The 12,321-nt window shown below is 32.7% G+C and overlaps 1 protein-coding gene across 1 annotated transcript; it reads left to right on the top strand.

The window, feature by feature from the left end:
- Positions 1–3,287: 3,287 nt before the first annotated feature.
- Positions 3,288–7,445, top strand: LOC25486298 (accelerated cell death 11). The gene is made up of 4 exons (XM_013607547.3): positions 3,288–3,659; positions 4,615–4,787; positions 6,694–6,839; positions 7,163–7,445. Exons 1-4 carry the CDS (start codon positions 3,462–3,464, stop codon positions 7,267–7,269), a joined length of 624 nt encoding a protein of 207 aa, XP_013463001.1. The 5' UTR covers positions 3,288–3,461; the 3' UTR covers positions 7,270–7,445.
- Positions 7,446–12,321: the final 4,876 nt, after the last annotated feature.

Genomic DNA, 12,321 nt, shown 5'->3' on the forward strand with positions numbered 1-12,321 from the left:
ATATAAAAGAAGCCGCACAGCACAAGAACATCCATTCACGTTTCGGCACAGTGGAATCACGTTTTGGAACAAAGCCACGCCAGGAAAAGGAACGGGAACGCGAGGGAATAGAAGGCAATTGGAAACTCACGAAGCAGTAGAGAACCGAGCAACAACATGGTTTCATGGTTAATTTTATTTCCCATGCTATTTATTTGTATCTCTATGTCTAGCTAATTTCCCTCTTGATTAAGCCATGATGAACCTATTGTAATAAATGAATCAGTAGTTGATACTCTCTTTATTATTAATGTTATTATTCAGTCTTTATTCAGAGTTACTTGTGTTCATTGTTTTTCAGATAATTGCTTTGTATGACTATTAACCCTAGCTTCGTGCAATTACATGAATTGATATTAGGAATTGAATGACTATTAACCCTAGCTTTTAATCGTGAAATAGTAATCCTGTTTGATTCAACATAGGAACCTAGAGATAGGAAATTGAGGATCATGACTCATGAATTAACGTTCTTTTATCGCTTCCGCGGTTATTCAATCGCTTTAAGAGATTAAAAGGTTATAACTTAGGAAAGGGTTTTGAGTCAAGAGATTGATCAAATCTACTTAGTTAATTTGTCGTAAAGATTGAATAGTAATTAGGAATAAAGGGAGGTAAACTTCTCATATAAAGCAATAGGGGATTCATCGGTTTAATCATCCTTTTCAAATCATCTTTCAACAACTTTTATTGCTTTTTATGCACACAAACCTACTGCCTCAGACACTTATAAAATTTACACATCCTAGATATTAACTTTATTGCTAAGTTGAGATTAACACAGTTCTCGTGGATACGAACTTATTTTATTACTTCGATAGTTTTAGTACATTTGCTAAAATATTTATCACAAGGATAATATTATTAGGAAGTATGTACCGTCCTATGCAATTCGGGGTTGACCCAACATGTGACCGAAATGTCATGGATCCATTACCCGAAATACAAAGGAGTCCACTAAACTTGTATCTTTGACTCAGTTTAGAGAGGTGAAGCAGTGTGAGAATTCATGATCTTATAATTCATGCATCACATTCGATTACGCATGAAGAACTCTATAAACAAGATAACCATAGATAAAAGCGACCTATGCCACTTCGTCAAGAGAGAACTACGCAACCCTGACTCCTTAAAATATTTATGAATACGTAGGACTAGAGAAACCTCGATCAAGCTAATACTCAAAATACCTTGACCTTATGGCACACCACCAATAAGACTCCTTCAACCTAAAGCTCCTCTTGTTGCCACGGGAGAGATGATCGTCGGTGATGTACCCACTACAAGTACATCTCTATCTTATAATAAAAATACCTATTAAAATTGGACACTTTAGTAAAAATACATTTTTCTTTTTTATTTATACAATTTTTAATCTATATCAAATGGTTACATGATTTTTTTCTTCTAGTTACACCCCAAAATAACGAAAATACTCTTAAAATAAAATAAATGTTCCATAGAATGCAAAACCCAATTATATCTTCTACGCAAACATAAAAATCATATTTATCTTCTTCCTAAACCTAAAACATTCACAAACTCAAAACATGTACTCTTTCTTCTGAAAACCTCAGAAATACAAACTCAAATAAAGTAAATTTAGCTGGATTTCATAAATTTAATTGACGTAAATCATGTAAACTGAGTTTACGTGTGCTCCCCTAAACTTAATTCATGCGAGCCTCTAAATCAACACAATACACCAATTAAACTCAGCTTATGTGTGCTATCGTAAACTTAGTTTTTGTGTGCTGTCATAAACTCAGTTCACTTTAACTTCTAAAAGAACACAACAATGTCATAAATTTGTGATCAATTACCAAATGCAAAGGACTCACATAAATTAAAGAACAATCAAGAAAATCTATAAAATGATCATTGAAGAAACATAATTTCACTAACCTATGCAACACATTGTTAAATGTTAATGTATGCTTGTAATTCAAATATAGAGTGAGAGAATGAAAGAAAAAAAAAAAAGAGGATTTTTGACAAATATTATCTGGGTGTAACCGAGAATTTTCGGGGTTTAAATAAGTTTTTTATATTTTTTAAAATGGTAGATCATATTGATATTTATATTCAGAAGTCCTAACTCAACTGATAAAATGTCGAAATTGTTAGGCCGGATGCATGACCGGGGTTCGAACCCCGGCACCTTTACTAGTGTGTGTGAGTTTATAATGGCTTTGCCATTTCGTCTATCTACCAAATAAAAAATTAAATGACCCCTTTCCCTGGGAAAAAAAGAAAAGAGTAAATGGTCTTTATAAAATCTAGAATTTTGTTTTTAGTGTCTACAAAAAGAATCATATTTTTAAATGTTTGTAACACTTTTCTTAATATTTTTAGGGACAAAAAATGGGGAGGGAGGGAGGGGGAGAGGGAGAGGGAGGGAGGGGGGAGAGAGAGATTAAATTACAATGCTCAAAAGTTACATCAATGTTACACCGTTCAATATCGTTTTGTTCGATGCATATTTTTTAAATATGACGGTTGGATTGTAAGTTTATATCACATAGATCATTCATATAAATTTTTACGAAAATCTAAAATCGTTTCATATGTTATTGAGATACATCAAGATTAACGGTTTATGCACTTTTATCTATGTGATATAAAATTACAATCCAACGGTAAAATTTAAAAAACATGCATCGAGTAAAACGATATTGAGCGTTGTAACATTTAATCGATGTAATTTGATCCCTCCTTTTATATATATATATATATATATATATATATATATATATATATATATATATATATATATATATATATTGCAATGTCATATACACAATTTATTTATTTAATTAACTCTATATTTGAATATAGATAAAATTATATTTTTAATGACTTAACTTAATTTTAGATAACAATGGAATCCTTTATTTTTTTTATGACCTTTCAATCTTCAAATCTAAGATTTTCATCTAGATTTGTATAAAAATATTAGATTTAAAGTTTGAAAATTCATATAAAAATGAAAAAAAAAATGAAATTGAAATGAAAAACGATAACTAATTGTTATCTAAAATAAAGTTAAGTGACTAAATAACCCACTTGGGTTGGCCTAGTGATATTGGCTTGGAACTTGGGAGTGTGCTTCTCCTCAAGGTCTCAGGTTTGATTCTCTCTTGTGTCAATTTGAGGAGTTAGTTTAGCTTCTTCAAAAAAAAGTCAAGTGACTAAATAATTTTTAACTAAAAATATCTATGCTGCAGATAATTTATTTACAGTTTAAAAAAGTGAAAAGTAACGTGGCATCGAATCATGCATTGATTGAATTCTTGCCGGCCCAAAATTCCATCTGCACCACCTCGAAGAATCACATCATACCAATTCTCAATTCACTAGAGAAGAAGAAGAGACACCATTTGACAGCATTCAGTAACACAAACACAACTTCATTGGTTTCAATGGCAGAATCCATCAACAGCAACAAAACACTTCATCAAATTGCAGTGGCATTCAAAAACCTCGCCAACACTGTCTCCGATTCTCAATCCGCAGAGGTTGAAGTTGCTCCCTTCTCTCATGCCTGCTCTCTCATTTCCCCTCTCTTTGGTTCCTTAGGCATCGCTTTCAAGTTCGCTGAGAAGGATTATGTTGCCAAGGTTTGATCCTTTGCTTAATTTTTCAATTGGGTTTATTGTAATAATTAAAAGGGTCATCGAAAGTTTTTATTTTTATTTACTTCTTTCATTAACTTAGAACTTAGAAATTTACCATTTTTATGTTTTTTTTTAGCTCAGAAGTTAGAATCCCTTGATTTGAATCATGTTCTTTTGTTTAGTTGCAGTTAATATGATTAGAAAGGAAGGAAAAATATGTTTTTTTTTTTTTTTTGGATTAGTGGCAGTGTAGTTTTTTGTGTATAGTTTCTAATGATCTCAAGAAATAAGTGTTTATGCTGAAGAGCTTATGGAAATAAGCTGAAAACAGCTTACGGACTTCTTGTTAGTTGCTTCCATAAGCTCTTCAAAATAGTCTCGCAAATGCTTGTGTTAGTAGATAAGTTCAAATAAGCTAATCCAAACGGACCCTTAAATCATGTCGGTTTTTTTATTTGCACGTAATATGATTAGAATGGCAGAATTTTTTTTGTTTTTTTGGTAGTTTGGATGGATGGTTGTGTAGTTTTTGTTTATAATTTACATTTATCTCAAGAAATCTAGTGTTTGTTTATGTATATGTATACTTCACAATGATACAGCTTATGAAAATAAGCTAAAAACAACTTATGGACATGTCATAATATGTTTCCATAAGCTCTTCCAAACAGTCTCGTAGATAAACCTAAACAAGCCAATCGAAATAGTTCTCTTTTTTGTGGTAATATGATTATTGATAGAAAGGAAGGGGAAAAAAAAAGAAAGTATTTTTGGTATTTTGGATTGGTCGTAGTGTAGTTCTTTTGTATATAATTTACAAGGATCTCAAGAAATTAACTGTTTATCATGTGTGTGTATACTTTGGACACTTGCTTATTATTGCTTAGTGTATATACTTCATGTCATTTGTTAAGCCAAGCCTTCAAGGATTTATTAATTGATTGTTTAATGATCTTAGGTTAATGATCTAGCTGAGGCATCAAAGTCGGTTCCGAAGTTACATTCTTTGATTGATCAGGATGTACAAGCCAATTCTGTCAGAAATGCAGGCAGCCATACTAGAAATTTGTTGAGAGTAAAACGCGGACTCGACATGGTCAGAGTACTCTTTCAGCAAATGATAATCACTGAGTACGTGCATTGGCTACTGCTTTATGATTTCTTTCTTGCTAGTTTCTTCTATCTTTAAATTGCTGTGTTTATGTTATGTTTTGAACAATTTTAAGATTATACTAGGCATGGAAGAGTGGGAAATAAATTGCAATGAAACTCTCAAGTGAGAATGTGAAATTGGATGGAAGCGTTAGCTAGCTTCCAGTTTTCATGCGTGAGTGTTGGGTAGTCTCTTAGAATTTGGGTTGGGCCTAACTCAACTCTTACAAAACCAGCTTAAGGTTCGGAGTACCCACCACCTATAAACACATTTTCAGGCCATATGATCCCCAATGTGAGACTCCTAACACGACACCCCTTCCACGCCTTGGACTAAACATCTGAAGCATGATCCAAGTGACCCGATAGTGGTAACATGGTAGCGAGTGGTACAATGGCTCTTGGATAGGCTCCGATACCATATTAGAATTTGGGTTGCACCTAACTCAACCCTTGGAAAACTGGCTTGTAAGGTGAAGACTACTCCCACTTATAGACACATCTTCATGCCATATCTCATCCAATGTGGGACTCTGAACATAGTGAAGGTGGAAAAGGGAGGCTGAGAAATTTTTCTTTTGAATGGCAGAGGCCGAGAATAGGTTTGCCCCTTTTACTCGTGGCTTGAATAAAACCATGTGGAATAAAAACATTTCATGTTATTTTGCTTTTTTCTTCTATTTACTTATCGCTGTTCCTGCTATGCTGTTTGACACCAGTTTGAAAATGAAAGTTGTTAGAAAATTCTGTCTGCACTAAGGTTAAATGGTCACTAGCTGATTTAATTCGCAGGAAGCAAATGAAATAACTCAAATGAGTAAATAATTTAGTGAAATGGTCCTTATTGGTGATGACTTTCAGTGCCTTAAATTTTGTGCTTTTTAAGAACTAGTACTTGTTGGGGGCAATGTCTATAAAAATCTGGTAATTTAGTACAACACACGATACTAATTAATATATGTGACGGCAACAAGAAATCATAAATGTCTTAATAGGATGAGTATAGTTTCATTAAACTACCAGAGAGGTTAGCATAATTTCCCCCATTAAACATAAGAGAAAAGATTCTTAGTCGAATAAGCCTGGACGAGCAATATTCTAATTGCACAGTAAAACTAACAGCATCTGATCTAACACTTTGACCTATGTCAGCATTTTATAACCATCTTTTGGAATGTAACAATGAAGTTTTTTTTTTTTTAATTGTAATACTAAAAACTAAGGCGCGGGTCATTTCATTTGGTCAAATTTCGGTTTAACTTGGTTAAATCACAGGGAAGGATAATTTATATTTCTTTTTATTTGGGTAGGTAATCTTTTTTGGTTAGATAACTAAAACTATTCTTGAAGAAAATGTGAATTTTTACTTCCAGTAATTTTCTGGAAAACTTTCTACATCTTAGAAAATTTTCTAGACTAAACACACCCTTGACTTAGATTTTCCAAAGTACTTTCTTTCACCGCAAAAAGGGATTATATACAATCCACACCCTTATTGTGTTTCTCGAGATCCCGTTTAAATTTGAGATATAACCAAAGTCGTTGTTAAAGGCTTTGACCTCGCCTCTTTAGCTAGCTTTTGAGGTAGAGTTAGGCCTAGCTCAAATTCTAAGATGATGTCCCATATCAGAGTCTATCTTGGTTTTGTTCGTGCTGCAGACGTATAGTCTTGGATGTGATGTGATCAACTAGGGATATGATCAATAGTCTTTTTATACAACCCATGAGCTAGCTCTCTTATAGCGTTGACGAACATGTGTTATATGCCCTGATATATATATTTGAATTAACATAGTTGTTTCTGATATAGTTTTATATTAAGCTTATGGCATAATAGCATATTGAATACAGTAAATGAGTTGAGTTCTTGTACATCTTACGGCAGAGGAAATTCCCTTAGAGATCCAGCTTCAAAAGCTTATGAACAAGCGCTTGCACCTTATCATGGTTGGGCCATCAAGAAGGCTGTTTCTGCTGGGATGTATCTTATTCCTACGAAGGAACAGCTTTTGAATAAACTCAACGAGGATGGTAAGTCTAGAATTAAGTTTTCTTGCACATTTACTGAAGTTTAATCTTGAAAAAAAAGATTTATGAGATCTATTTACACTAAATACATTTACAACGAGGAAATACTTGTACAACTTTCATACCTAAGGTAGAATTTGCATGTCTTTGGTTCCCCTCAATGTTTGGTGAATAGTAGTCTTAATCTACCATCCACATTCTTATGTTCAATCTCTTTTATGTTAATAATCCAATTTTCCCTGTTGTTAAGGTAGTGTAATCTCTTTTCTTTGCTACTATGTGTTGTCCAAAACTTGCTCATTTGTTGTTTGTAACTTTTGCTTCAGCGGAGTCAGCGAAAGTCCAGATGCAAATTTATGTCTCAGCATCAGAAGCTGTAATTCAATACATTGATAAACTCTTTGATTCCAGAAACTTGGGAACAGATTGGTGAACCATGGATTGTATTCATATTGTGTACAATATGATTTTGTATTGGGAAGTTATATGGGATTATTCATGTATTCATCAGTATCATTTCTTATAGAAGTTGTCTATATTGTGCAATATAGATATTTAAGAATAAACTTTTATTGCAGTCTTTCAAGGACTACATTACTTGTTTGTCAATTTTCTCTCTACTTCATTTTTTATTCTTTTTACATTGAATCCATTGATGTTTAAATTTACTTAAGTCAGATAGACACGAGGTTCCTCGAATAACATTGCATCGGGATCAGAATCTGGCAGCATGTATACAAATACAATGAGAGAGATGGATTGGATGCAGTCACGCATTCATGTTGTTGTGAATCTAGACCGTACGATCTGTTGAAATTTGTCTCAAAATTGATGTTGAAGTTTGGAAAAATGCAAACGTGGCACGATTGAAGGGTTCAGTTTTTGGGTTGCCACTGAAAAAATCGTGGCACGATCTAGGAGGAACGTGATACGATGCAGGAGGAACGTGACACGATGCATGAGATAAGAGCAAGTACTGTACTGCTACCAACTCCATCGTGGCACAATGCTGCGTATTCCCGAACACTATTTAAAACTTCATTCTTCATTTTTTGAGGAGGGCTTCAAGAGAGAGAAACTAGGGAAATCAAAGGAGGTAACTTTATGGTTGATTGTCTTTGATTAAGGTTCTCTTGAGGGCTTCGCTTCGGTTGGGAAACATTGTAAACACCTTGGGTGAGTGAAAATCATTGAGTGTCTTATTCATTGGTGAAATTGGAAAAATGGGTAGAAATTAGTGTTGTACTTTGTGAGCTTGTCAAAGCTAATTTCTTGTAACCCATTTGTATCTCTTTGTAAGAACTCATTTATAATGGATTGAAGAGATCAATCTCTCCCCCAGATTAGGTCAAGTTGGACCGAACTCGGTCAACAATCTTTGGTGTGTTTGTTTCTCTTCTCTCTTTATCTTTTGCTTGTGGTTTTGAGCTTTTCACTTTGATTACTAGATTAGATCTAGGTGTTGTTATTATTGTTGTTGCTTGTGTTCACTTTGATATTGGTTACTACTTTCCTTTGCTCCACACATCATAGTTTGAATTTGGTGTAATTTTGAGGCTGAATTCACAATACGATCTTTGATATATCGGTTTATATTTTAACTATGTGTTTTGAATCCATTTCTTGAGTTAAATTACAAGAAAGGCTGAATTTTTCTTTTAGTATTTTACCATGTATTCAAACTCAAAATACTTCTTTTACAATAGCACTTCACTACAAATTTTTATCTAAACTAACATAGATTTTACAGTGAATATTTTGTTTATAAAACTACAAATTAGTTGATGAGTACAAAAAAAACTACTGATAGTTGTTACATATTCACTGCAAAAAGAATTCAACTCCAGAACACTCAACTATTTCAAAACCAAATCTCTCCTAAATTACAAATTAAATCAATAAATACTGGACAAATATGGATCACACTGGAGCAGACTTTGGATCTTGGACATTGACATCACTATGCATCTTTAGGTTTGACCTATTACACATCTTGCATCTTGGTGCTTGATTGACAAATATGAGTGGAGCTGGACAAGCTTGTGAGCATGAGCTGAAATTAAATAGAGGACAGATTAATTAGGGCAACAAAACTCTTATATTGATATGAAATAGCACACCAAAAATGCAAGTTATGACAGAAACTAGAAAGAAGAATTGAAAATATATAGGCTAATCATCCTTAATTTTCACGTTACCTTGTAGACGGGCAACATTGATTATCAGTTTCTTGTGCATTGTCGTTCCAACACTTCCTATCAATAATCTGAAAACAACAATCAAATAACTTTAAGTCTTGTTTACATTAACTTGATAATAAGCATATATTAGTGAGATTTTTCCTCTTATGATTTTAAAAATGTAATGTAACTCTATACCAAAACATTCTTTAACAATTGATCACATAACACAAATCATGGTATATGGCGAAAATAAAATTTGTAAAGTTCGAAAATCTTATCCAAAATTTAACATGTTATAGAGACTATATTAAATATGTTTTCATACTGGAAATTGTATAAACCAAACAGTCAAACACCATATCCAATAACTATCTATGTACCGGAAATTCAAATCATGAATTTAGGCATTGGTATACCAAGAATAAAAAAGATAGGTGAAGATTGAAGAATTACAAACAACAAAAATTACCTCATAAGAAAAATATGATTCTGGATGAAAAGAAAGAAACTCCTTTTTTTTGGTAGAACTAGTTTCATTCTTGGAAGCATTAGGGTTCCAACTCCATGGAGTGAGAAAAGAATGATCTTTCTCAAGAAAAGATGTGAATCTTGAATCAAGAATTGTTTCCTTAGTAACAACCATATCAATGGATTCCTTCACAGAACGTTTGCGCTTCATGATGATGATGATGATGATGATTCCTTGTAGGCTAAGTCACTGATAGTATAGTATAGTACTATTTAATGAGATGGAAATTAAACTAAGGAGTGGTATTTATAACTATGTTGGTTGAATAAAAGATATCGGTTGCAAAACGGTTAAGAAGATAAATATAAGGGCGTGTGGCACGGAAAGATAACAGAATAGTGATTTAACTTTGAAATTATACGAGATATGATTTAAGTTATAAAGATTTCAAACTCGATTGTGATAAAATAAATCTTCTATGTGAAATTTTTTGGCTGAATTTTTCATTATTAAGTACATGGTTGAACAAATTTGCAAAAAAAAAAAAAAAGTTACTGTATTGTTTTGTTTTTTGGTAAAGTAATTTAGTGGCTAGAGAAATTCATCTTAAAGATGAGTAGGGTGTCCAGGGTTCGAACCCCAAACCCTGCACATATTGTGCATTATTCCTTACCAAATGAGCTAAGCTCATGCGGACATTACTGTATTGTTAGTGTTATTGAAAAGATATATTTTTTAATTATATTTGTTACATTGTTGGTAAAAGATAAGCATAACATTTATATATATATATATATATATATATATATATATATATATATATATATATATATATATATATATATAATTTTAATCAAAATTTTATTAAAAAAATAAGGGTTTTGCAAAGAAGTGCCATAAGAACACTTGTTTAAGGATTCAAAAAATCAAAATTGATCGTTACCTTTTGATGTTTCAATGTGTTAAATATCTTAATCCTAAGATGAAGTTTCCATTTTAAACTTCTTATCAAGTGCCCTAAAAACACTTGTTAACATTTCCTTGATAGAAACTAACATTACTGACGTTTTTTTAGGGAACGGAAATACATAATTGATGTTAACCAAGTTGTTTTGGCTCCAATGGCTAGGAGCTCATTCCAAGGACGTACCCGGGGAATACCAGGTTCGATTCCGAGGGGGAACAACGTTTGGCCAGTGCGCATACCTCTACGCACGAGCTGAATTAGTCGTCCACCGTTGGTGGGTCGGAAACCGATGCGAAAGCAAAAAAAGAATACATAATTGATGTTAGTGAATGACGATTTGAAATCTAATATGATTTTCATTATAAACTAGTAGTAGTTTGAGTAAATCGTGAAATCCTTATTTTTTTTTTCTTTCAAATTTTAGGGTTGGTACAAATTTCATCTTCTTCGAATTCCAGGATTGTAAAACACTTTTCTTCTTTAAATTTGGGACATCACTCTTGCAAATAAATTGTCATCATAGTGGTTTGTGTTTGTTAACGTAGTGTTGTAGGATTTTTTGTTGGTTGTGACATTGAAGGATAAATATATGAGGAGAGTCTTGGTGTTGAATTAGAGATCTTTTGACATTCAGTAAGTCCACATAGAATCGACGGTTTCAATCCATTTGATAAGATAAGTCATTAATGTGTTGTTTAATGAATGAGATCGGGTTGAAATTCACAAATTACATCATTTTTGCTAGAGAATGAAGATAAACTCGTATGGAAATTTAATAGTAAAGGTCTATTGTCAAGTCAGCTTAACGTTATGTCATAGAAACTCTCATTGACAATGAGGAACATAGAGTACCAGATGAATGTATGAGAATGTGAAACTTGTGAATTTCTCAAAGAATCAAAGTCTTTTTATGAAGAATGCTTGAGGGGTGGGGGTGGGGTTCCTTCCTACGCGTATGAGGCTTCAAGATAGAGGAGTACCGTGTTTGGATATTTGTCCACATTGTGATACTAAAGGAAGTTCTATCCTGACTTGGAGAATTAGGATTATCAATGGTGTAAATTGAACTTGATTGTAAGTTAGTGGTAGAAGGCATCATGAATAGTTCCAACAACCAACATATTTTGGCAATATTTTCTCCAATTTTAGATCTCTACTGGAACAATTTTCAAACATTAAGATAAGTTTTACTAGGAGTCAAGCAATTTATGTCGCTTATACATTAATAAAGGTATTAAAATTGTATGTTCGTCGCTATGTCTTCGATTTGATTTCATCTTTTACTACATCAATTTTGATGAATGAAATAATATAAGTTGATTATAGTTTCAAAATAAAAAGATATTAACTCATATGAGTTGCTATTGTGTTGTTGGTTTGAGACTTTGAAGGGTACACTTGTTAATGTGTGATGTTTGACCTTGAGATTATGTGTACCTTTATTTATTATCATTACTAACGTTCATATGGATATTTCGAGTCCAAACTTTTATCGTGCTAACGTGTATAAATTATAAACATTGTTTTTTGGAAAATGCTAACATGTGCTCTTACCGTGAAATCAAAGGATAAAAAAGGACCAAATAAATACTCCCTCCGTCCCTATATCTAAGCCCCTTTTGCATTTTTCACATTTCTTAGGGTGTGTTTGTTTCAAGTTTACCAAATTTATTCATAGGAATAACATTCCTTGAAATATAAAGATGGGAATTTTATTCCAAGGAATTTAGGAAAAATATGTTTGGTTAACTTTATAATATTCCTAGGAACCATAAAAATATGGATTATAATAGGTAAACTATTTATGAATTTATTCCCATCTTCATGGGAACTTTATTCCCACCCTTTTTCTTGGGAAATTTTTTC

This window comes from Medicago truncatula, chromosome 2 (assembly GCF_003473485.1).
Source record: "Medicago truncatula cultivar Jemalong A17 chromosome 2, MtrunA17r5.0-ANR, whole genome shotgun sequence".
Taxonomy (NCBI): domain Eukaryota; kingdom Viridiplantae; phylum Streptophyta; class Magnoliopsida; order Fabales; family Fabaceae; genus Medicago; species Medicago truncatula.